The following is a 21,610-nucleotide window of genomic DNA, read 5'->3' on the forward strand; positions in this document are numbered from 1 at the left end:
AAAGCACTAGTGTGCAGGCTATATATTTCAATAGTGTGTAGGCTATATATTTCATAGTCTAGTCTTATATAATGTATAACTTACTATAATAGCCTACTAGCCTGTGTGCAAATCGTGAGGCATACAGTGAGTTCAATGTCTATGTAGTTTGGTTTGACCATGTGCCAATTTATAGCATATGCCCACTCTTCAAACCAAATGAAATGTTATTTGTCACATGCGCCGAATGCTAACTTACAAGCCCTTAACCAACAATGCAGTTTTAAGAAAAATAAGAGTTAAGACATATATTGCCTAAATAACCTAAAGTAAAAAATTAATGAGAAACAATAAAAATAACAATAACGAGGCTATATACAGGGGGTCAATGCAAATAGTCCAGGTAGCCATTTGATTAATTGTTTAGCGGTCTTATGGCTTGGGGTAGAAGCTCTTAAGAAGCCTTTTGGACCTAGACTTGGCGCTCCGGTACCGCTCTTTGATGCATATTAGAATGTAAAATTATACATTATTTGTTATTATTACTTTATTAATAGTGCAATTTACGTTTGAAGGGAAGCTTCTTTTCAATCAAATGCAGTTAATCAGACCCCGATATAAATGGGTCTTCCCTTTAAGTGGATTGGTTCCCACTGGGGAAAAATAACTTAATCTATTGGTTCTCAGCCCTGTCAAACAAGCCCATCCTCGCCTGATCTAGTACGTCAACAACAATCATGCTTATGTGAATTGCAATAACCTTTTCAGAGCAGCAGCAAAAAATGGGCGAAGTTGGCCAAAGGGGTACTACAGGACCTTTCTCGAAGGAATATTAGTAATAAACCCGTCGTAAATGTAATAATTATCGTCGCACATCTTCAATCAGCCAACTACTGTGAATGGATTGTACAAATTTAGTTATTTTAGATCAGCCTTACGACGCCCAGTCGGCAGCCATAGCAGGACATTTGACATTCGAGGTAAGTTAAGCAACAAATCTCATCGTCAATCGACTTCCAGTTTCAGCTTGTATTAACATGTTTGCTAAGGTCATCCGATATTTTAGATGTTCCGTTGTCAAACTGTGAAAAACTGCAGACGTTAGCTATTTAGCTAGCTAGTTTAACGGTCTTCATCCAATCTGCACATACTAGTTAGATAGCCACACTACTAGCATGTTGTTGTTAACTAGCTAGCTATGGCGTGAGCTTGGCACTGGTTGCTTTGTGGCCAGACTGATAGTTTAGCAAATTGCCCCGTTCGAGCATCTTTCGAGTTACTTTAGTTAGCTGGTCGATAGCATGGAGAACTCTCTGTACCTTTAGCTAGTCAAGTTTCCAGTACCTAATGATTATTTTGTCTCGACAGACTCAATTGTTCCTATGACATGTCCTGTTTACGTTCTCATGTGACATAGTCATAGGTCTAACTTTACCTACTCATAGCTAATAAAATGATCGCTTAGTATTATTAGACCAATTAACGTTAATCCACTTATGGAAACACAACATTGCTATCAGCAAAGATGATTGGAGATGTGAATTATTCTGCTAGCATACAGTCACTGCTCTGCTTCGCACGCCCGCTTCTGGTGATTTTTTTTTGTTGATTTATCTGTGCGGTTTGGCCTTAAGCTGCTCGAAATTTGAGACAAAATATCCACAGGAAAGTATTGTTTACCCGACTTTCTAGATAGCCGGTAGGTATATGGTTCGGTTCTGCACCAAAGTAAAATGTGTTCTGTTATCTCTCGTCAATTAACGTTAGCTATTAAACCATGCTATGACAATGAAAATGACATTCTGAATCAGGGGAGGATGGACAACCATCCACACTTGTTTCATTTTAATATTCTATATATTTTGTTGCAGATTGAAATCCGAATATATTTTTTTGCTATTGTTCTCCATCCTCCCCTAATTCAGAATATTCCATTTTCGTTGTCAGTTCGCCGGCTTTTCTTGCATAGGAGCAGTTGTATACTCTCCCTCCGAGCCCTACAGTGGTGTCATAATACCCATAAAACCTAGCGGTCAAACAGGGAAATGGTTCCTATCGTTTTTCCACAGGGAGTTTTAGAAACACTTAAATTAAGGGCTGTGTTTCTTGTAGGCTTACCCTGTCGTGACGTTTTTATAACCTTGTAAATCTCTCTCGGGCCAGGTGACTTTTATTAATATACTGCTCAAAAAAATAAAGGGAACACTTAAACAACACATCCTAGATCTGAATGAAAGAAATAATCTTATTAAATACTTTTTTCTTTACATAGTTGAATGTGCTGACAACAAAATCACACAAAAATAATCAATGGAAATCCAATTTATCAACCCATGGAGGTCTGGATTTGGAGTCACACTCAAAATTAAAGTGGAAAACCACACTACAGGCTGATCCAACTTTGATGTAATGTCCTTAAAACAAGTCAAAATGAGGCTCAGTAGTGTGTGTGGCCTCCACGTGCCTGTATGACCTCCCTACAACGCCTGGGCATGCTACTGATGAGGTGGGGGATGGTCTCCTGAGGGATCTCCTCCCAGACCTGGACTAAAGCATCTGCCAACGTGTGGTGCAACGTGGCGTTGGTGGATGGAGCGAGACATGATGTCCCAGATGTGCTCAATTGGATTCAGGTCTGGGGAACGGGCGGGCCAGTCCATAGCATCAATGCCTTCCTCTTGCAGGAACTGCTGACACACTCCAGCCACATGAGGTCTGGCATTGTCTTGCATTAGGAGGAACCCAGGGCCAACCGCACCAGCATATGGTCTCACAAGGGGTCTGAGGATCTCATCTCGGTACCCTAATGGCAGTCAGGCTACCTCTGGCGAGCACATGGAGGGCTGTGCGGCCCCCCAAAGAAATGCCACCCCACACCATGACTGACCCACTGCCAAACCGGTCATGCTGGAGGATGTTGCAGGCAGCAGAACGTTCTCCACGGCGTCTCCAGACTCTGTCACGTCTGTCACGTGCTCAGTGTGAACCTGCTTTCATCTGTGAAGAGCACAGGGCGCCAGTGGCGAATTTGCCAATCTTGGTGTTCTCTGGCAAATGCCAAACGTCCTGCACGGTGTTGGGCTGTAAGCACAACCCCCACCTGTGGACGTCGGGCCCTCATGCCACCCTCATGGAGTCTGTTTCTGACCGTTTGAGCAGACACATGCACATTTGTGGCCTGCTGGAGGTAATTTTGCAGGGCTCTGGCAGTGTTTCTCCTGCTCCTCCTTGCACAAAGGCGGAGGTAGCGGTCCTGCTGCTGGGTTGTTGCCCTTCTACGCCTCCTCCACGTCTCCTGATGTACTGGCCTGTCTCCTGGTAGCGCCTCCATGCTCTGGACACTACGCTGACAGACACAGCAAACCTTCTTGCCACAGCTCGCATTGATGTGCCATCCTGGATGAGCTGCACTACCTGAGCCACTTGTGTGGGTTGTAGACTCCGTCTCATGCTACCACTAGAGTGAAAGCACCGCCAGCATTCAAAAGTGACCAAAACATCAGCCAGGAAGCATAGGAACTGAGAAGTGGTCTGTGGTCACCACCTGCAGGACCACTCCTTTATTGGGGGTGTCTTGCTAATTGCCTATAATTTCCACCTGTTGTCTATTCCATTAGCACAACAGCATGTGAAATTTATTGTCAATCAGTGTTGCTTCCTAAGTGGACAGTTTGATTTCACAGAAGTGTGATTGACTTGGAGTTACATTGTGTTGTTTAAGTGTTCCCTTTATTTTTTTGAGCTGTGTATATTCTGCTCCATTTACTCTGATTCGAAAATGCAAATTAGCATGAAAATAGACATCATGCAAGACTACAAATCCCTGCAAGCTCCTGCATGTCATTTCTTGCTAACAGGTGAACTGCACAAGACAGTTCACAGAATCGGCAATTTAAAGATATTTTTGCCAATTAATTCATTACTAAATTTAGCCAACATTAGATATATAAGATATCATGGCATTTGTAGTTCTTTATGATAGCCACATTAGCAGCTAATTAGTGTGTATTTCATTTTTGGGGGGTAAATACACATTAATATTTTGATAAGCGTCACCTTGTCCTAGAGAGATTTACACGGATATCAAAACATTATGCCAGGGTAAGCCTACATGAAACACAGCCCTTATTTTAAGTGTTTCTAAAAATTAATGGTGGAAAAACAATTGGAACCATTTCCTTATTTGACCGCAAGGTTTTATGGGTATGACTCATACTGTGGTACTTGTCGTGCAGTTAAAGATCCAGGGGATAGCATACAGGGACGGAGTTTCCATTGACACACTTAACAGCAGGTACCAGCATAGGGAAGGGGGATACCTAGTCAGTTGTACAACTGAATGCCTTCAACTGAAATGTGACTTCCGCATAGGCCTACATGCACTCAAATAAAAGTTGGAGCCAGCCAAGTGATGTCAATTTCGGGATGTGAAACGTGGAACAAATGGACAATTAGTCCACAGAATGACTACAGCTTTCTCTTATTCTCTTCTCTAAAGATTATTTCTAATTCAAATTCTTCACTTTTTTTCGCAATGAAGTAATTCAAGGATGTGTACGCCACCATCTTGATGCATGTCATGATGACACTCACCTGTCTCGATCAATGTGAGAAGATTTGTAATAGACAAGGTGGCGGCGTACACAATGTTGGATTACTTAATGGAGCAAAACATTGATTTAATTTAATAACGGAGCATTTTCTAAATTCAAACAAACTTCCTGCAACTAGACATTGACATTGGTTGTCTTCCAAGTCGGGAATTGAAGTATTGCCAAGTTAAAGTTGGTCAAATGTTCTGTGCTACGCCAAGACATTTAGGGTTGTGCCAATATATGATTCATTCGGATATCGTGATATTTGACATTGACGAGATATTGTGAAGTGCAAGAAGATATATCGTGATGTTTAGGACTATACTCTCTTTGAACTTTACAAATCAACTGCAGTTTTATCAGTTGGGCTGTATCAATATGTTGAAAATGACATCTAAATGAATGAACTCAGCCTTGTAAAAATGTTTTGACATACTAAGATTATTTAATGAGAATGTGATTAGTCTCGTAAATAAGCACAAAAATTGCACAGTTTGGAATTAACTGGTCATTATCGGCGCAAAACGATTATATTGGATATCGCAATATTTCGAGTAGCATATCGTGGAAGAGGACTTATGACATTATGACATTAGCCCGTTACAATCTGCTAGCTAGCCTACACACAGTCTTTGAGTCATCGGCCTATCAACACGTATATACTTATCATGCTAAATCCTAGAGATGTGAGAAATGGAAAAATGTTCTTAAAGTTTAAACAGCCATTTTTTTCTGTTTAAACGATAAGAAACAAATCATAAAATTTCATGTGAATTCACAAGGCAAAAGGGTCCCACGTATAACCGCTAAGGGGCAATGCAGTTCCATCTACCGCAGTCATGGCTACTCCTTGTAGTGGTGGAGCTTCCTCGACTCCTTACACGTCGACTCCTGGTGTCAACTCCCATTCTGAGTGACAATATTTGATTCAGCTAGGAATCAACTCCTAAGAATCAGTAGTTTTGGAACGAGGAGACTGATTAGATGCAGTAGTTCCGAGAACACAAAAACACGCGCATATTTCATAGCGAGATGGGAGGGGCATAGCATAGGCAGGTTTTCCACCACAGACAGTCAGAACCGTTCACTATGCCTATCTATCGGTAATCAAAAGCTGTATCTCGCAATCTAATGCTGTAATCTTGCAATTTCTTGTATTGGATGTGTCCCACAACTTCAGTGAATAGGCTAGGATATTCCACATACAACAGACTGAACACACATTCACATTAACAAAGAGAAAGAGCAGAAGAGCCAGCGGGAGGGAGGGAGGGAGGGAGGGAGAGAGAGAAGAAAGAACCATGTGCAAATGTCTTGGTAATCTGTATCTCGCATGTTCACCCAATTAGCCTAAAGTTTGCCTCTTTCTCCCTGGTTTTATTTCAATTATACAACTTTCCCACTGCCTTTTTACAGCCTAGTCTATAACACGTCAAATAATGTTTTGTGATAACTGCACTGTGATTTAAACATTTTCGGTTAGTGATTTTTTTCTAAACGTTAACGATCCCAATGTTGTTTTAACGTTTAAATGTCACACCCCTACTAAATACATTACAAAGCCATGCGGTTCAAAATTAAATAGCTTGACACTATACATCCATCAGTCCTAGAAAATTGTAAAGTAACATTATTTATTCATTTCACTGATCTTGTTGTTCACCCTTTCAGGAGACCTCGATTTGCCGGTGCAATGGCAGTGTTCAGTCCACAGGTGCTTCTGGCAGTAACAAGATCAAGGTAGGAGACCAGGTCACCTGCTCTAGATTAGAAACCATTTAGACCTGCCCTAACCTCTACCACACAGACAGTGGGGTCACTGTCCGTGTCCACAAGATCCCTGGTAGCTAAATCAGTTGATTAACACTCAGGAAGTATTTTGGAAGAGTTGAATATGTGAACAAGCTAACTGTAAATACAGCAGGTGGTCATTGGTCTTGTCTACTTTACAGCAGTGTGTATGACTGACTGCTGTAGTGAAAGTAAGGATACTTCACATATGACCAGGCAGTCACTGACATACACGTGTATCTGTGTTCTGTCTCCAGGGGATCTTACCTGCTGTCTAAAAGGCACAGCTGCTGTCCCCTCCCCTCCACTGCTTACATCCACCACCACCTGGACCCCGCCAGCCGCCTGTTACCCCTAACCTCCCTCAGGCACTCCAGGTCTGGCTATCCTCAGTGCGTTCGGCTCCATGGCGCCAGACCCCACAGCACCACCCTGCTGGCCAGATCTCTGCACAGCTCCTGTGTCTGGCTGCAGGGCACCAAGCAGGACACCAAAGCCCCCACCACCCCAGCCCAGGATGACCCCCCAGGGACCCCCAAGAATGGCCCCTCTGTCCCCGCACCCCAACCTCCAGCCCCTGCTCCCCCCGCTGTCGTCACTGTAGCGGCTGCAGCTGCCCCTACGGTCCAGGTAGTGAGGAAGTCTATTGGCCAGAGGGTAGTGGATGAGCTGAAACACTACTACAATGGTTTCAGGCTGCTGGGAATCGATACCAAGATCGCAGGGAGGATGGTGTGGAGACTGCTGCATGGACAACTGCTCTCACGCAGGGAGAGGAGACGGGTAAGGCTGGGGGAGTGATACAAATAAACCAATGTTTCATCTAGCTGCTCCATCTCAGACGTTAGCCACCATGGCCCATAACGTCCCACCAATGGACAGCTTAGCTGACAATATCACAAAAACTATGTGTTTGCCTCAAAGTGGCAGAAGGCCATGTGTTGTAATGGTTCTGGGTGACCAGGTAGCTAGCAACAATGACAAGAAACTGTCATGTTGTGAATCATGTGTCTTGTTTCATGGTTGATCTTGTTGTTGATACCATGTCTTGTTTTGAGGTGTTTTGACTGATGTCACATTTGCTAGCTAGCTAACCAACATCTGTAATGCTGTATTTGAGAGTACTCATTGTGCAACTTAATTTATGTTTTCAATAAACATTGGAGACGAAATATAGTTTACATGTTATAAGCAATCTAAGCCAACCCCACCTGTTTTGCCCTATAGTTGCGTACGCGTCGGTTTTGTTGCTGAACAACCAGTCCGTCTATTGGTTCCACCAACTTTCTGACCAACACTGGACGAGACTAGAGCTTGGTTAGACTTAATGATGATGATCAGCATGTAAACATTGATTGAAAGTGCTGAGCTGTATTTGACCTGTATGTGACTATGTTTTGTGTTGACTCTAAACTGTCTTCTGCATATTGCCCTCACGGCAGCCAGCATGTGTATAGTCGGTCAGACTGTTATTGTTGTGACCATGCAGGAAGTGTAGGCTGAGCTCTCTCTGTGTTTAACATGTTCCTGAAGGAGTAAATAAAAGGCTTGGGCGATATACAGTGTATTTAGAAGTACCGGCCATATGATTTTAAATACAGAAGAAGAAAAAAAACTTTTGTTTTGTTAGTTTTTTGGGGGTGAGTGCTACGCCACTGCTTATAACTATAAGAAATCTAAGATATGTGAAATAAGTTATATCCAGCTCAGGGATCCAGCTATGCATTTGGTTTACTAACTTGCTAGCTAAGTGGCTAGATGTCCAGCAGAGACATTCAATCCCCTCCTGGATCAAGATCCCTTGTGATCCCTTGTGCCCCCCCCCCCCCCCCCCCCCCCCACCACCACCACACATTTTTTTTAAATGCGCCTCTTATGTGCACTTCCGGTAATACCATATTCCCCGGAATGGTACAGAGATGGTATGAAAATCAGGATACTGCCAAACCCTAGTAAATAACAGGGTGAATCATAATTTTATGCCAGAGGGCAGGGTGAGAGAACCTTGGATGCCTCCCAAATGGTACCCTATTCCCTATATAGTGCACTACTTTTGACTAGAGCCTCATAGACCTCTGTTCAAAAGTAGTGCACTATATAAGGAATTGGGTCCCATTTGGGATGGGGATTTGATACGTATAACGTGGTGACACAGCTCCATCTTGGGGGATCCAGTTCAGAGGGTGTCCTGTTTCTAACAGTGACTGCAGTTGGTTGAAGGGTTCACGGTCTAGACGAGCAGCACTTTCTCTGCCAACTACTACCCTCCATGTTGACGCTCAACGCTCCATGACAATAAAAACATGATAAGAATTCCCATTAGAATACTAAATCTATGGCTCTGAATTGGGGTGCGTTCATAAATTCGCTCTTGCTATCCTCCGATTTCAGAGCGCACTCGTCTGAGTGTGCAAGAGTTAAGAATATTTGAGGAATTTATGAACGTGAACACCCGTTCGAATATGGCAGGTGTCAGCAAATGCTGTCAAAAAAGCGTAATTACATTATTGCCAGCAGCACAGTTACTACAGTCACCAACGCTCTAGATAACATGGAAACAGCCTAACCAGCTCTGCCAGGCCGAGTAAAATGGTCAGAGTGAGGTGTTCTCTCATTTGTGTCTGGAAGTAGCTAGCCAATGTTAGCCAGTTAACTTGGGTGCTTGACTGCCGTTGTGAGGTCAGAACGCTCGGATCAACCCTACTCCTCGGCCAGAGCGTCCAGTGTGAGCTCTGAAATCTCAGAGAGCTAAATGCTCTGAATTTACAAACGGACAATCTGACAACGCTCTGAATTTACGAACGTCCAAAGGGCACTCTGAGCGCACTGGCACTCCAGATTGAATTTACAAACACGCACATGGTCTTACTGTACATCCTACAGTTACCAAAGAAAGCTTTGGCATACTGTAGTCTCGTGATTCTCATAGATCTGTCTTATGTAACATGTGCCTTTCAGTTAATTGGAGGGCAGGATTTACAGCAATGTAGTACTTTAGGAGTACCAGGAACTGGAGAACCATGAAACGCTGATCACCTCACTCTCTGGGAGGTGTTCAGCAGTCAGGCACGTAACAGGGTAAGGTGTTACCCGTTCTACTTGTTAAACCAGTAACAATGCTGCTCATTTTTGCTTTCAGTTTGAACATGTTGTTTTTCTCTCGTTGTGTCTATTGAACACAACCAAAGGAGTCCACCACATGCTGTGAGGTGTTCTACAGTGGGGGGAAAAAGTATTTGATCCCCTGCTGATTTTGTACGTTTGCCCACTTACAAAGAAATGATCAGTCTATATTTTAATGGTAGGTTTATTTGAACAGTGAGAGACAGAATAACAACAAAAATATCCAGAAAAACGCATGTCAAAAATTTTATAAAATGATTCGCATTTTAATGAGGGAAATAAGTATTTGACCCCTCTGCAAAACATGACTTAGTACTTGGTGGCAAAACCCTTGTTGGCAATCACAGAGGTCAGACGTTTATTGTAGTTGGCCACCAGGTTTGCACACATCTTAGGAGGGATTTTGTCCCACTCCTCTTTGCAGATCTTCTCCAAGTCATTATGGTTTCGAGGCTGACGTTTGGCAACTTGAACCTTCAGTTCCCTCCACAGATTTTCTATGGGATTAAGGTCTGGAGACTGGCTAGGCCACTCCAGGACCTTAATGTGTTTCTTCTTGAGACACTCCTTTGTTGCCTTGGCCGTGTGTTTTGGGTCATTGTCATGCTGGAAAGCCCATCCACGACCCATTTTTAATGCCCTGGCTGAGGGAAGGAGGTTCTCACCCAAGATTTGACGGTATATGGCCCCGTCCATCGTCCCTTTGATGCGGTGAAGTTGTCCTGTCCCCTTAGCAGAAAAACCCCCCCAAAGCATAATGTTTCCACCTCCATGTTTGACGGTGGAGATGGTGTTCTTGGGGTCATAGGCAGCATTCCTCCTCCTCCAAACACGGCGAGTTGAGTTGATGCCAAAGAGCTCCATTTTGGTCTCATCTGACCACAACACTTTCACCAGTTGTCCTCTGAGTCATTCAGATGTTCATTGGCAAACTTCAGACGGGCATGTATATGTATTCTTGAGCAGGGGGACCTTGCGGGCGCTGCAGGATTTCAGTCCTTCACGGCGTAGTGTGTTACCAATTGTTTTCTTGGTGACTATGGTCCCAGCTGCCTTGAGATCATTGACAAGATCCTCCTGTGTTGTTCTGGATATTGACAGTTCTTTTGTGTTTCTTCCATCTGCGAATAATCGCACCAACTGTTGTCACCTTCTCACCAAGCGTCTTGGCGATGGTCTTGTTGCCCATTCCATCCTTGTGTAGGTCTACAATCTTGTCCCTGACATCCTTGGAGAGCTCTTTGGTCTTGGCCATGGTGGAGAGTTTGGAATCTGATTGATTGATTGCTTTTGTGGACAGGTGTCTTTTTTACAGGTAACAAGCTGCGGTTAGGAGCACTCCCTTTAAGAGTGTGCTCCTAATCTCAGCTCGTTACCTGTATAAAAGACACCTGGGAGCCAGAAATCTTTCTGATTGAGAGGGGGTCAAATACTTATTTCCCTCCTTAAAATGCAAATCAATTTATAACATTTTTAACATGCGTTTTTCTGGATATTTTTGTTGTTATTCTGTCTCTCACTGTTCAAATAAACCTACCATTAAAATTATAGACTGATCCTTTCTTTGTCAGTGGGCAAACGTACAAAATCAGCAGGGGATCAAATACTTTTTCCCCCCACTGTAGTTGAACCCTCAGCCAATTGTAGAAGCCATAGTTGGCCATAGTGACAAAAGCAAATTTCCTGCATTTCTACACATTTTGCCATGTGGTGAAGATAACATTTTGCAGTTTTAAAGCACATTTCCTGCATTTATGCACATTTTGCCATGGCTTATGCTATCTGAGTGACTCAAACATTATAACAAAATCAATGGGGACCCAATAACATGTCAAAAAAACTACTGAATGCAGCATCTTTGGAATTTTAGATTGTTTGTCCTGAAAGAGGATCTTATAAAAATATATATTTAGGTACATCTTTCTACCTGCTTTATATCTTGTTTTAGTCCTTTAAGTTTACACTGAAAACGGACATAGGAGGCCCAACCAATACTTTTCAATGCAGAATAAAAAGTCCTCTGACTTCAGCCTCCAGGTTCATCAGTAAGGCTGATTTTAAAAGGATGAATTGACCCTATTGCCTCAATGATACAGGATAGGCACACCAACAGAATTTGTTCGTAACTGACTTGCCTAGTTAAATAAAGGTTAAAAAAAACAGCCCGCCTTGTGACCCATGCTGTGTGAATGCCATGGTAGAGCTTTACTTGGCACCGGGTCTATTTTAGAAAGACTCACAGTACTGGTAGTTTGCCAGAGACTGAGGGACAGAATCCTGACATAGTGTTGCCCATGGTGGGTCAATTTGGAATCCTTCTTGTCTCATGGATTAATATGTGACCACAGACATTCGTTTTGGTGACTTGGGAGGTCACAAGGTCACATGTTTTTGTCAGTCACATTTCTAAATGTTAGGGATCCACTCTGTACATAGGTGTTGTGCACTGCAAAACTCACATTGCATCACTCTATCTTCTATAATGCCAATAAACCATATGGCAATGTTTGGCTTCCAACCCCTGTTATTCTCTCTCTCTGTCTCGCTCTCTCTCTCCGCTGTCCTCTCTCTGCCTCTCTCACTCTGTCGCTCTCTTTCGCTCTACTCCTTTTCTCTTTCTCGCTCGGGCTCCTCTCTCTGTCTCGCTCTCTCTCTCTCGCTACTCTCTCTCTGTCTCTCGCTGTGTCTCGCTCTCTTCTCTCTCGCTTTCCTCTCTCTCTCTCTCTCTCGCTCTCTTTTCTCTGTCTCTGTCACTCTGTCTCTCTCCCCCTATCTCCTCTCCTTTGATGTTGGTACTTATCGTTGTCAGACATGTTACTGTTTGGTTTGCTGAGTGTTGTCTGTGTCTCCAGCTGATGAGGACGTGTGCTGATCTGTTCCGCCTGCTACCCTTCATGGTCTTCATCATTGTCCCCTTCATGGAGTTCCTGCTTCCCGTCTTCCTCAAGCTCTTCCCTGAGATGCTGCCCTCCACCTTCGAGACAGAGACCAAGAAGGCACGTTTTTCACGCTGTTACAATGTTAATGACCCTGTTGTATGCTGCTTATCAATGGTCTAAACTTGCTTCCTTGTTTCCTCTCCTTCATCTGGACTGATCTGAAGTCATGATATTTTACCTGAAAATGGCTGTTTTCCTGTTCTTCCATATCAATGCAGATGAAGGGAGACAAAAGTCCACTATTGAGATGCATCCCAGTAGGAGATATCCTTCCACAGACCTGTAGGCCAGTAGAATAAGCAGGGGTGTGTCCCAATAATCTCTCTTTTCTCCCGAAGTGTGCACTTGTTCACCTCCCTTCATAGATTTGACAGTGCTTTACTGTTCTAAGAAACACTTTAGCCCATTCCTACACCAATCCAATGTTTTTACATTTATCAGGAATAGTGAACGAGTGCACACTTCAGGAAGAGAGAGAGATTATTGGGATACACCTCAGGTCTTTGTGTGGGATTAGCCCCAGTAGGCCTGACCTGTCGGGTCTAATGGTCCCTGTCTGCTCATGGCTGAATGGCTCTCAGATATGTCCTCCTGCTCCTGTACAACAGTGGTGCCTGGCCTGGCCTCTCACATCATGGCCGTTGGGATACCAACAGATAGCAGTGGTAAAGACCACCATTAGCCAACTGGTGCATTTTGAAGTGGGATTGTTTTCAATTATGAACTGGGTGGTTTGAGCCCTGAATGCTGATTGGATGACAGCCGTGGTATATCAGACCGTATACCATGACAAAACATTTATTTTTACTGCTCTAATTACGTTGGTAACCAGTTTATAATAGCAATAAGGCACCTCGGGGGTTTGTGGTATATGGCCAATATACCACGGCTAAGGGCTGTATCCAGGCACTCCGCTGCGTTGTGCCTAAGAACAGCCCTTAGCCGTGGTATATTGGCCATATACCACACCCTCATGCCTTATTGCTTAAATATTCCCTTTTAAACATTACCTAGCAACTTGATTAAATGCGATTTGAGGCTCATTTTTAGAACATTCTAAAACCAATTGCTATTAGCTAATGCTAGATTATGGATAAGGTCCATTTGAGAAATAACTCTTTATAATAATATCTAGGTGGAGAAGCAGAAAAAGGGTCTTGCTGCTAAGCTGGAGCTGGCTAAGTTCCTCCAGGAGACCATAGCAGAGATGGCCAAGAGGAACAAGACTAAGGCTTTGACCGAGGACGAGACGCAGCGCTTCTCCACCTACGTACAGAAGGTAATTTAGCCAGGGGGCAAAGGTCACGCATCCAAAGCTCTGATTCATGATTTCATGAGTGTTTCAAATGTTCATCCCGTTGTGTTCGGTAGCCCTTGTCAAAAGGTCTTACAGACCTGATAACGCTCAAGATGTGATTATACGTCCTAAGCCTGTCTGCATGACTAGAGTCCCAAGACTGCTCTAACTAACCCCTGTCCTCCCTCTGTCATCTCCAGGTTCGTCACACAGGGGAGCAGCCCACCACTAAGGACATTGTCAAGTTCTCCAAGCTGTTTGAAGACGAGTTGACGCTGGAGCATCTAGAGCGCCCCCAGCTGGTGGCCCTGTGTAAGCTGCTAGAGCTGCAGCCCATAGGAACCAATAATCTGCTCCGCTTCCAGCTGATGATGCAGCTGAGAACCATCAAAGCAGATGACGAGTTGATAGCCACTGAGGGTGTGCCTGCCATGAGTGTGTCAGAGCTACAGGCAGCATGTCGTAGCAGAGGGATGAGGTCACTGGGTCTGACCACTGACCAGTTACGTCAGCAGATGCAACAGGTCAGACACTCAACCTATCTATCTGCAGATCACCTTGTTAAAGATGCATCACTTCAAGCCAGTGAAGGAATCAATCTATTAATTGTATTATAAGAGATGCGTCCCAAATGGCACCCTATTTCTTAGGGAATAGGGTGCCATTTTGGACGATAAACAATTGGCTTCTTCAGTGACCTGTAACCTCTCTCTCTCTCTCTCTCTCTCTCTCTCTCTCTCTCTCTCTCTCTCTGTCTCTCTGTCTCTCTGTCTCTCTGTCTCTCTGTCTCTGTCTGTTCTAGTGGTTGGACCTGCACTTGAAGGAGAACGTTCCTCCTTCTCTGCTGCTGCTCTCCAGAGCCATGTACCTGACTGACGTCAAACCGACCATACCCGTCATACCACCTGTACCCAAACTAGAGGTAAGACATCATACCCTCTGTACCCAATTTGAGGTAAGACATCATACCCTCTGTACCCAAACTAGAGGTAAGACATCATACCCTCTGTACCCAAACTAGAGGTAAGACATCATACCCTCTGTACCCAAACTAGAGGTAAGACATCATACCCCCTGTACCCAAACTAGAGGTAAGACATCATACCCCCTGTACCCAAACTAGAGGTAAGACATCATACCCCCTGTACCCAAACTAGAGGTAAGACATCATACCCCCTGTACCCAAACTAGAGGTAAGACATCATACCCCCTGTACCCAAACTAGAGGTAAGACATCATACCCCCTGTACCCAAACTAGAGGTAAGACATCATACCCCCTGTACCCAAACTAGAGGTAAGACATCATACCCCCTGTACCCAAACTAGAGGTAAGACATCATACCCCCTGTACCCAAACTAGAGGTAAGACATCATACCCCCTGTACCCAAACTAGAGGTAAGACATCATACCCCCTGTACCCAAACTAGAGGTAAGACATCATACCCCCTGTACCCAAACTAGAGGTAAGACATCATACCCCCTGTACCCAAACTAGAGGTAAGACATCATACCCCCTGTACCCAAACTAGAGGTAAGACATCATACCCCCTGTACCCAAACTAGAGGTAAGACATCATACCCCCTGTACCCAAACTAGAGGTAAGACATCATACCCCCTGTACCCAAACTAGAGGTAAGACATCATACCCCCTGTACCCAAACTAGAGGTAAGACATCATACCCCCTGTACCCAAACTAGAGGTAAGACATCATACCCCCTGTACCCAAACTAGAGGTAAGACATCATACCCCCTGTACCCTAACTAGAGGTAAGACATCATACCCCCTGTACCCAAACTAGAGGTAGACACCTCCAACCAGCTCAGTTCAGATTGGTGAAAGGTAATCTGATTCTAGGTTTGGGATCAAGGTACATTTCTGCCTTCAGTGAGTCCCATAGAAGCACAGGTTTCCCCGAGAACTAAGGCTTGACCATCAGATCATGGAGACCTGGTTGACTCTCCAACTCATGACTGTAGTGATGTAGAAATGCAGGTCAGCCATGTGAAGTACTGTATGTTCATGCTGCCAACTCTCTAAGGCTGAGTTTTCACAGCCAGCCCAATTGTGATATTTTTTCCACTAATTGGTCTTTTGAACTATCACATCAGCTCTTTTCACATCAGCTCTTTTCACATCAGCTCTTTTCACATCAGCTCTTTTTCAAAACTGATCTGATTGGTCAAAGACTGTGTAAATGCAGCCTATGAGTCTCTATCACCACAACAGTCTCAGGACACTCTGTGGAAGGCACCACCGCTGCTTACATTACTGGCTTTATCATTCCATTTGTGTGTGTGTTTTTGTTTTCAGAACAGTGTGAGATCATGAGAGAAATGTGTAAGTATGTATGATGGTAATGTAACATCAAGTTGTGTTGTGTGTTGCAGAAGGCCACTCCTCCCCCAGCTGAGATCCCAGAGGGAACCGCAGCTTCCTCCTCAGACTTGCTGGTAGACCCAGCTCTGGTCATCAAAGACAGGCCGGTCAGTACACAGACACACACACAACAACAAGGTTTCTGTTATGAAAATGTGGCGTTTGACCGGCAGCATTTTAATTTACCGGACATTGGAGAAATTTACCTGACCCATATGCATTGGATGTGTAACCTGATTAGGGCGTTCACCCACAGTGCTCAGAATGACTGAATTCAGATTTCGATTATGGTAATTCATTTTAACAGAACAGTGTGCGGTTCCTTCTTACTGAATTCCGATGCCCACATTTACTTCTCCCCAGCCAACAAGATGAGTAATGAACAGGAAAATCACTAGCCTATGTCAATCTACGATTTCCCCATAGTAGAAAAGTTGACCTATTCTATTGGTCAGCTTGTGGAGAAAGAAATAGCCTATTCCAAACGGACTCTGGAACAGTTGTGGGACAATAGATCCCAAATTCATGCAACCAGTAGGCCTAGGCTACATTAAAGTTTATATAAAACGATTGCTTCTAGATATGGTCTGATTTTGCCTAGGCTACACAGTAAAGGGTATAAAACATGATCACTGTTTTTTTTATGGGAGGGAAATGGAATGCAACACATGATTGGATGTAGATTGGATCATCACTCACATTCCATCAAAACACAAAGTGCTTTCATTGGATAACAAAAGCCAAAGATAGAAGGCATATAATATTCCCACCAATCATAAGCCCCAATCATGAGCTCGGTAGCTCTGGTCAAAGACAGACCGGTCAGGAATCTTCTCCAGGATGACCCGTGGAGCAGTATACAGTGTCCTCATGTCTGGTGTGTTTCTGTTCCTCCAGGCAGAGGAGTTGAGAGACAAGGCTGCCATCGTCTCAGACAAACCTCCAACCCCTGCCCAGGTCATCCAGGTCAGTCACCTTTGACCCCCAGTCACATACCCACAGGGATTAGTTACTAGATGGAATGGCAGAAAGTGCAGTGCTTTTCTAGCATGGCCAGATAGTGATGACCGTGAGGATAAACCAGTGCGTGTTTGTTTCCAAGTTTGTGGCTGTAATCCCATTAAGCCCAATACCGTCTCATCTTTCTCACGACATCCTAGTCACAAACCACACACACACACACACACACACACACACACACACACACACACACACACACACACACACACACACACTTGCTCTACGGGAACAAACAAATGAACCATACAACAATTAACAGTTTAGTAGTTAAATTACAGTATGCCCATAACAACAGGTTCCTTAAATATCAAATCAATAAACACCATGCACTGACGTATGTAAATAAGCTATTTAAAAGTATGTTTATTACATTTGTTCAAGTCCATGTCACCATAATTCAATGAATGCCATTGGTCTCTTTTTCATTGTTTGTTCCTAGAATAACATTGTCCTCTGACCTGTAGGCTAAAGGAGCAGAGGTGTCCCAGAAGAGCAAGATGAGCGCCAACGGAGTATGAGGAGGAGCTAACAGTGAGCAGGACTGCAGCTTGACCACACCACAACCCCGTGTCCTCGTGGGTGGGGGGGCTAGACAATCAAGCTAATCGACAACCTAAGGGATCAGTCAACCCAACCACCCATCTACCCTCCTTAACGCCGCCTCCTCCTGAGTCTAAGATCCCTGTATAGCCAATGGGCTCGGTGTCTGATGGAGAGAGGGGTCATAAGGTCATAAGATCATCACATGAGATGTTAATGCCGTCAGACCAGACGACGTTTGGCTAAGATGACACTTTTGCTCTCTTTAATTCTGTCCATGGATCAGAGCCCTCTCCTCTCTGGCTACACCTGGATTGAGGCCGCTGGCAGGCGTTTCAAACGGGACACACACCTCTGTCTGTTCAGTCTCTGGTTCTTCTCACCTGCATCTATTTGGTTTCAAGTTCATGCACTCCATCCATTGGGTTTCACACTCAAACTCAGCAGGACAATGTAATGTAATCAAAACTCTGAAAAGCCCCTGGATTGGGATAATTGTTTTGTTTTGGGATCACAGTAACCCAGTGATGTAACAAATATTATTATTTTTATGTCCTTGAAGAGTAGACACAGGCTGGTCTGGTGTAACTTTAGTCTGTTTCACTTCAGGTTGTTTTTAGACTCATTCATTAGGCGCTGAAGCTGATTCCTCTTGACTAGATACACCTCAAAGGCGAAAGCAGTGGGTGGCCGCGGTGTGTTAAAGGCGTCCACATGCTTCCCAGACTAAACAGTTCGGTAGAGTATGTGCATATATTATGCTGACATTGTGTGATGCTTTTGTTCGTTTTGGTCAAGCCGAAGTTCGGAGCCGAAGTCCACACCCCTTCATCGGTGATTGTTCAACAGTAGGGATTCTCCGATAAAGTCTTTGTTGTCATTCAGCTAGAGACGACTCGTCTTCATGACATTTTTCTCATAAAGAAATAGTGCGCCAAACATCTTAGTTAGATGTAAAATTGCGCAACTAAGATCTCTTGGGCAAAAACGTCAAAATTAATGACAGGTTTCTTGAGTTATCTTAGATTAATTCGGACTTTTGAGGAAGTGTACAGTCATTTTGAGACTGGCTACGGCGTTTGATGCTTTTTTCTTGTTTTTCAAGCAAGTGTATTTTAAGGGAGTATGCAAGCACACTCGTTCGGTTAGGCGCCAGCCGAGCTGAAGCATGCGAGCTGAAGCATGCGAGCTGAAGCATGCGAGCTGAAGCATGCGAGCTGAAGCATGCTGACGCCTTTAGGGGTCACCACCTTGGTGTCGACAAACGGTGGTGATTCGACATGTAGAGTTGTTGTGAAGTGAACAGAAAATGACGGCCGACATTTTGGTCAGAGGTGATAGGACGGCCACCCGCTGCTTTGAAAAGGTGTGTTTAGTATGTTGGAGTTGGCTGAATCACCTCCAGATCAGACTAACAAAAACCACCACCACCAACTCTTCCTCTTGTATATTTGTAAATACCCTGTACAATGTTCATTGTCTGGTAGAAAAGGTACAACTGCTCTGTCCAGTTGGTTTGCCACTCCCTCAAGCTCTCTCAAAACTAAAGAGTTCTATGAACTTTTGCCCTCCTAATATTTAATTTTTTGTTTGTTGAATATTTCAATCTTAAGACTGGGCAACACTTCACTTTAACTTGCCTTTATGCCATGAAGTTACTCTCTAACTACCCTGGAAACCAGACTGTAATTGTTCAGATGTAAATGGTAATTGCAGATAAGGTAAACACTAATGTCTAAAGTAAGGACATTTTACAAATTATGTCCAGGTAGTTACAGTGTAGTTGCATTTAATTACACCAGAAAATGTAACACGTGGTATCTATGCAATTTATTGTGAAGTGTCACCCTATGACTGAATGAAGTGGCATTGTGTAGTTGATTGCAGCTGTAAATAGTACATGAACACTGATTATTTTTGATTGTAAGAGAGCGAGAGAGTTCACTCATTAACACAGGAGAGGCTGTAGTAGCGCCTAATTAAGCAATAAGGCCCGAGGAGGTGTGGTGTATATGGCCAATATACCACGGCTAAGGGCTGTTCTTAGGCACGACGCAGCGCACAGCCCTTTGCCGTGGTATATTGGCCATATATCACAAACCCCCAAGGAACCTTATTGCTATTATAAACTGGTTACCAATGTTTTTGGAGCAGTAAAAATAAATATTTGGTCATACCCGTGGTATATGGTGTGATATACCACGGCTTTCAGCCAATCAGCATTCAAGGCTCAACCACCCAGTTTAAAACTTGATTATAAACACAACCGCAATCTGTGGACATTTAGCTTTTCTATTGGAATATACAGTGTATATATTGTGTTAATGCTATGATAGTACTACCGTTTATTTACACATTTAAAATAAATATAATACTTGACTGCTATTGGATATGATCCATACCCACTGTTTCAACAAAACTAATGAAATATCTACAGAGAAATCTCAAATAATGAATTTGAGTGAAAATGCAGGATTTGCGAACTCTTAAAGGATTGCACTAGTGTTACAATTTATTTTTGAATGTGATTCTCAAAGAGCTTGAAAGATGGCCCCTATTTCATGCTGAAATGCCTAGTACATATCCTGCTTACATATAGAGTTAACACAACCATGTGAACCAGAAGGTATTTGGAAGGTTTACCATATAAACATATGTGTACTCTACTGTATATGCTTTATGCTTCAGTGTGTGAGAGTGCGTTTGGTGTTGCCTTAGCATTGAGGAAAACCTTAAGTTAGGGGATTACCTTTTTATGGACCTCTTTCACAACTCACCAACCAAATTATCTTCCTCTCTTCCCTATCACCGATCTGTATGTGAGTGGATAATCAAAAAGCAAGATATCCACCCTTCTGCTTTGACCAATCCAACCTTCTCAGATATGTTATTACTTCAAGGGAGTACTATGGGACCTGGGACACTTCTTTCCATCCCAACAGTTTATTTTTTTACTTGGATTAAGGATTGTTTAGAAAGTTAATTTACAGGCAGAAGGTCTGTAACGAGGTGCTTTGTTACCTATGCTCTCTGTGGAGTGTCTCCTAGGCCCCTTCCCCACTGGCTCTTATGGAAGATGTTTACACTGTGTTCCAATTCCACTGCCTTGATTCCTTACCTTGTCTCCTATCCTTCATGTCCATACATGGGTGAAAGGAATCCACTGTATTGCTTACGCTGCTACCTTTTTAGGTCCTTTTCGATCAATGATCATGAAGGAAATTAGATTAGGAAAGGAATGTGGGGAGAGAATTAGGACACAGACTTAGAGAGACTCACGTAAACACCTGTATGAACCCTCTCACTCACATGCCCAATTCCAAACCCCTACCCCTAGACACTTGTTGGTACAGCAACATAGTGAAAATCACACCTAGGTGGAGCTGCACCATATTGCTAAGTGGTCGGTGTGTAGGACTAGGGGTTAGAGTTTGGTGTGGAGTTGGGTAACATGAACTTACTCCCAAAGGTATTTGTCATTAATGTCACACAGACCTGCAGAGAAAGATGGACATTGTGGTATTTCAGTGTGTTGCTGTTGATAATTTGTGGTGAAATTGAGAGTTGATTTGGTCAGGAGAACTTTAATGGAACAGTAACTTTATCCAATCATTTGATGGCAGATATGGTCCTACAGTAAGACTTGGGCTTGAATCAACTTAATATAATATATGATACGCATTACTAGAACTAGCCACATAAGTCATCCATTGATATCAATGGGAGATTTGTGTGAAGGTTTGCGTGATGGACACATAACTGAGGTTAGGATTCAGCCCTTCACTGCTTGGACCTACACTGGGGGAATAAGGATGAGTGGAAAATGCCCTTTGCAAATGTGTCTACAGGTATTGCACTGTATCATGTATTGATATGACTATTACAGACAGTACAAGACCGTGAGGCTGTGTGGAGTTTATACCTTCTGAATGATTGACGTCTGCA

At 43.5% G+C, this 21,610-nt stretch overlaps 1 protein-coding gene across 1 annotated transcript; it reads left to right on the forward strand.

Annotated features, from left to right (window-relative positions):
- Positions 1 to 724: 724 nt before the first annotated feature.
- Positions 725 to 19,586, forward strand: LOC115200310 (LETM1 domain-containing protein LETM2, mitochondrial). Its single transcript, XM_029763262.1, has 10 exons — positions 725 to 959; positions 6,246 to 6,314; positions 6,623 to 7,148; positions 12,341 to 12,484; positions 13,563 to 13,706; positions 13,925 to 14,248; positions 14,527 to 14,646; positions 16,117 to 16,212; positions 17,003 to 17,071; positions 17,590 to 19,586. The coding sequence occupies exons 2-10, from the start codon at positions 6,268 to 6,270 to the stop codon at positions 17,641 to 17,643; spliced, it is 1,524 nt and encodes a 507-aa protein (XP_029619122.1). The 5' UTR covers positions 725 to 959; positions 6,246 to 6,267; the 3' UTR covers positions 17,644 to 19,586.
- Positions 19,587 to 21,610: the final 2,024 nt, after the last annotated feature.

Source organism: Salmo trutta, chromosome 9 (genome assembly GCF_901001165.1).
Source record: "Salmo trutta chromosome 9, fSalTru1.1, whole genome shotgun sequence".
NCBI classification, from domain to species: Eukaryota; Metazoa; Chordata; class Actinopteri; order Salmoniformes; family Salmonidae; genus Salmo; species Salmo trutta.

Excerpts from the sequence above, each read along its gene's own strand:
- LOC115200310 (XM_029763262.1), top strand. The coding sequence starts at position 6,268 with ATGGCAGTGTTCAGTCCACAGGTGCTTCTGGCAGTAACAAGATCAAG. Across the intron at positions 12,485-13,562 it reads TCGAGACAGAGACCAAGAAG|GTGGAGAAGCAGAAAAAGGG; the intron begins GCACGTTTTTCA and ends AATAATATCTAG. Across the intron at positions 14,647-16,116 it reads CACCTGTACCCAAACTAGAG|AAGGCCACTCCTCCCCCAGC; the intron begins GTAAGACATCAT and ends TGTGTGTTGCAG.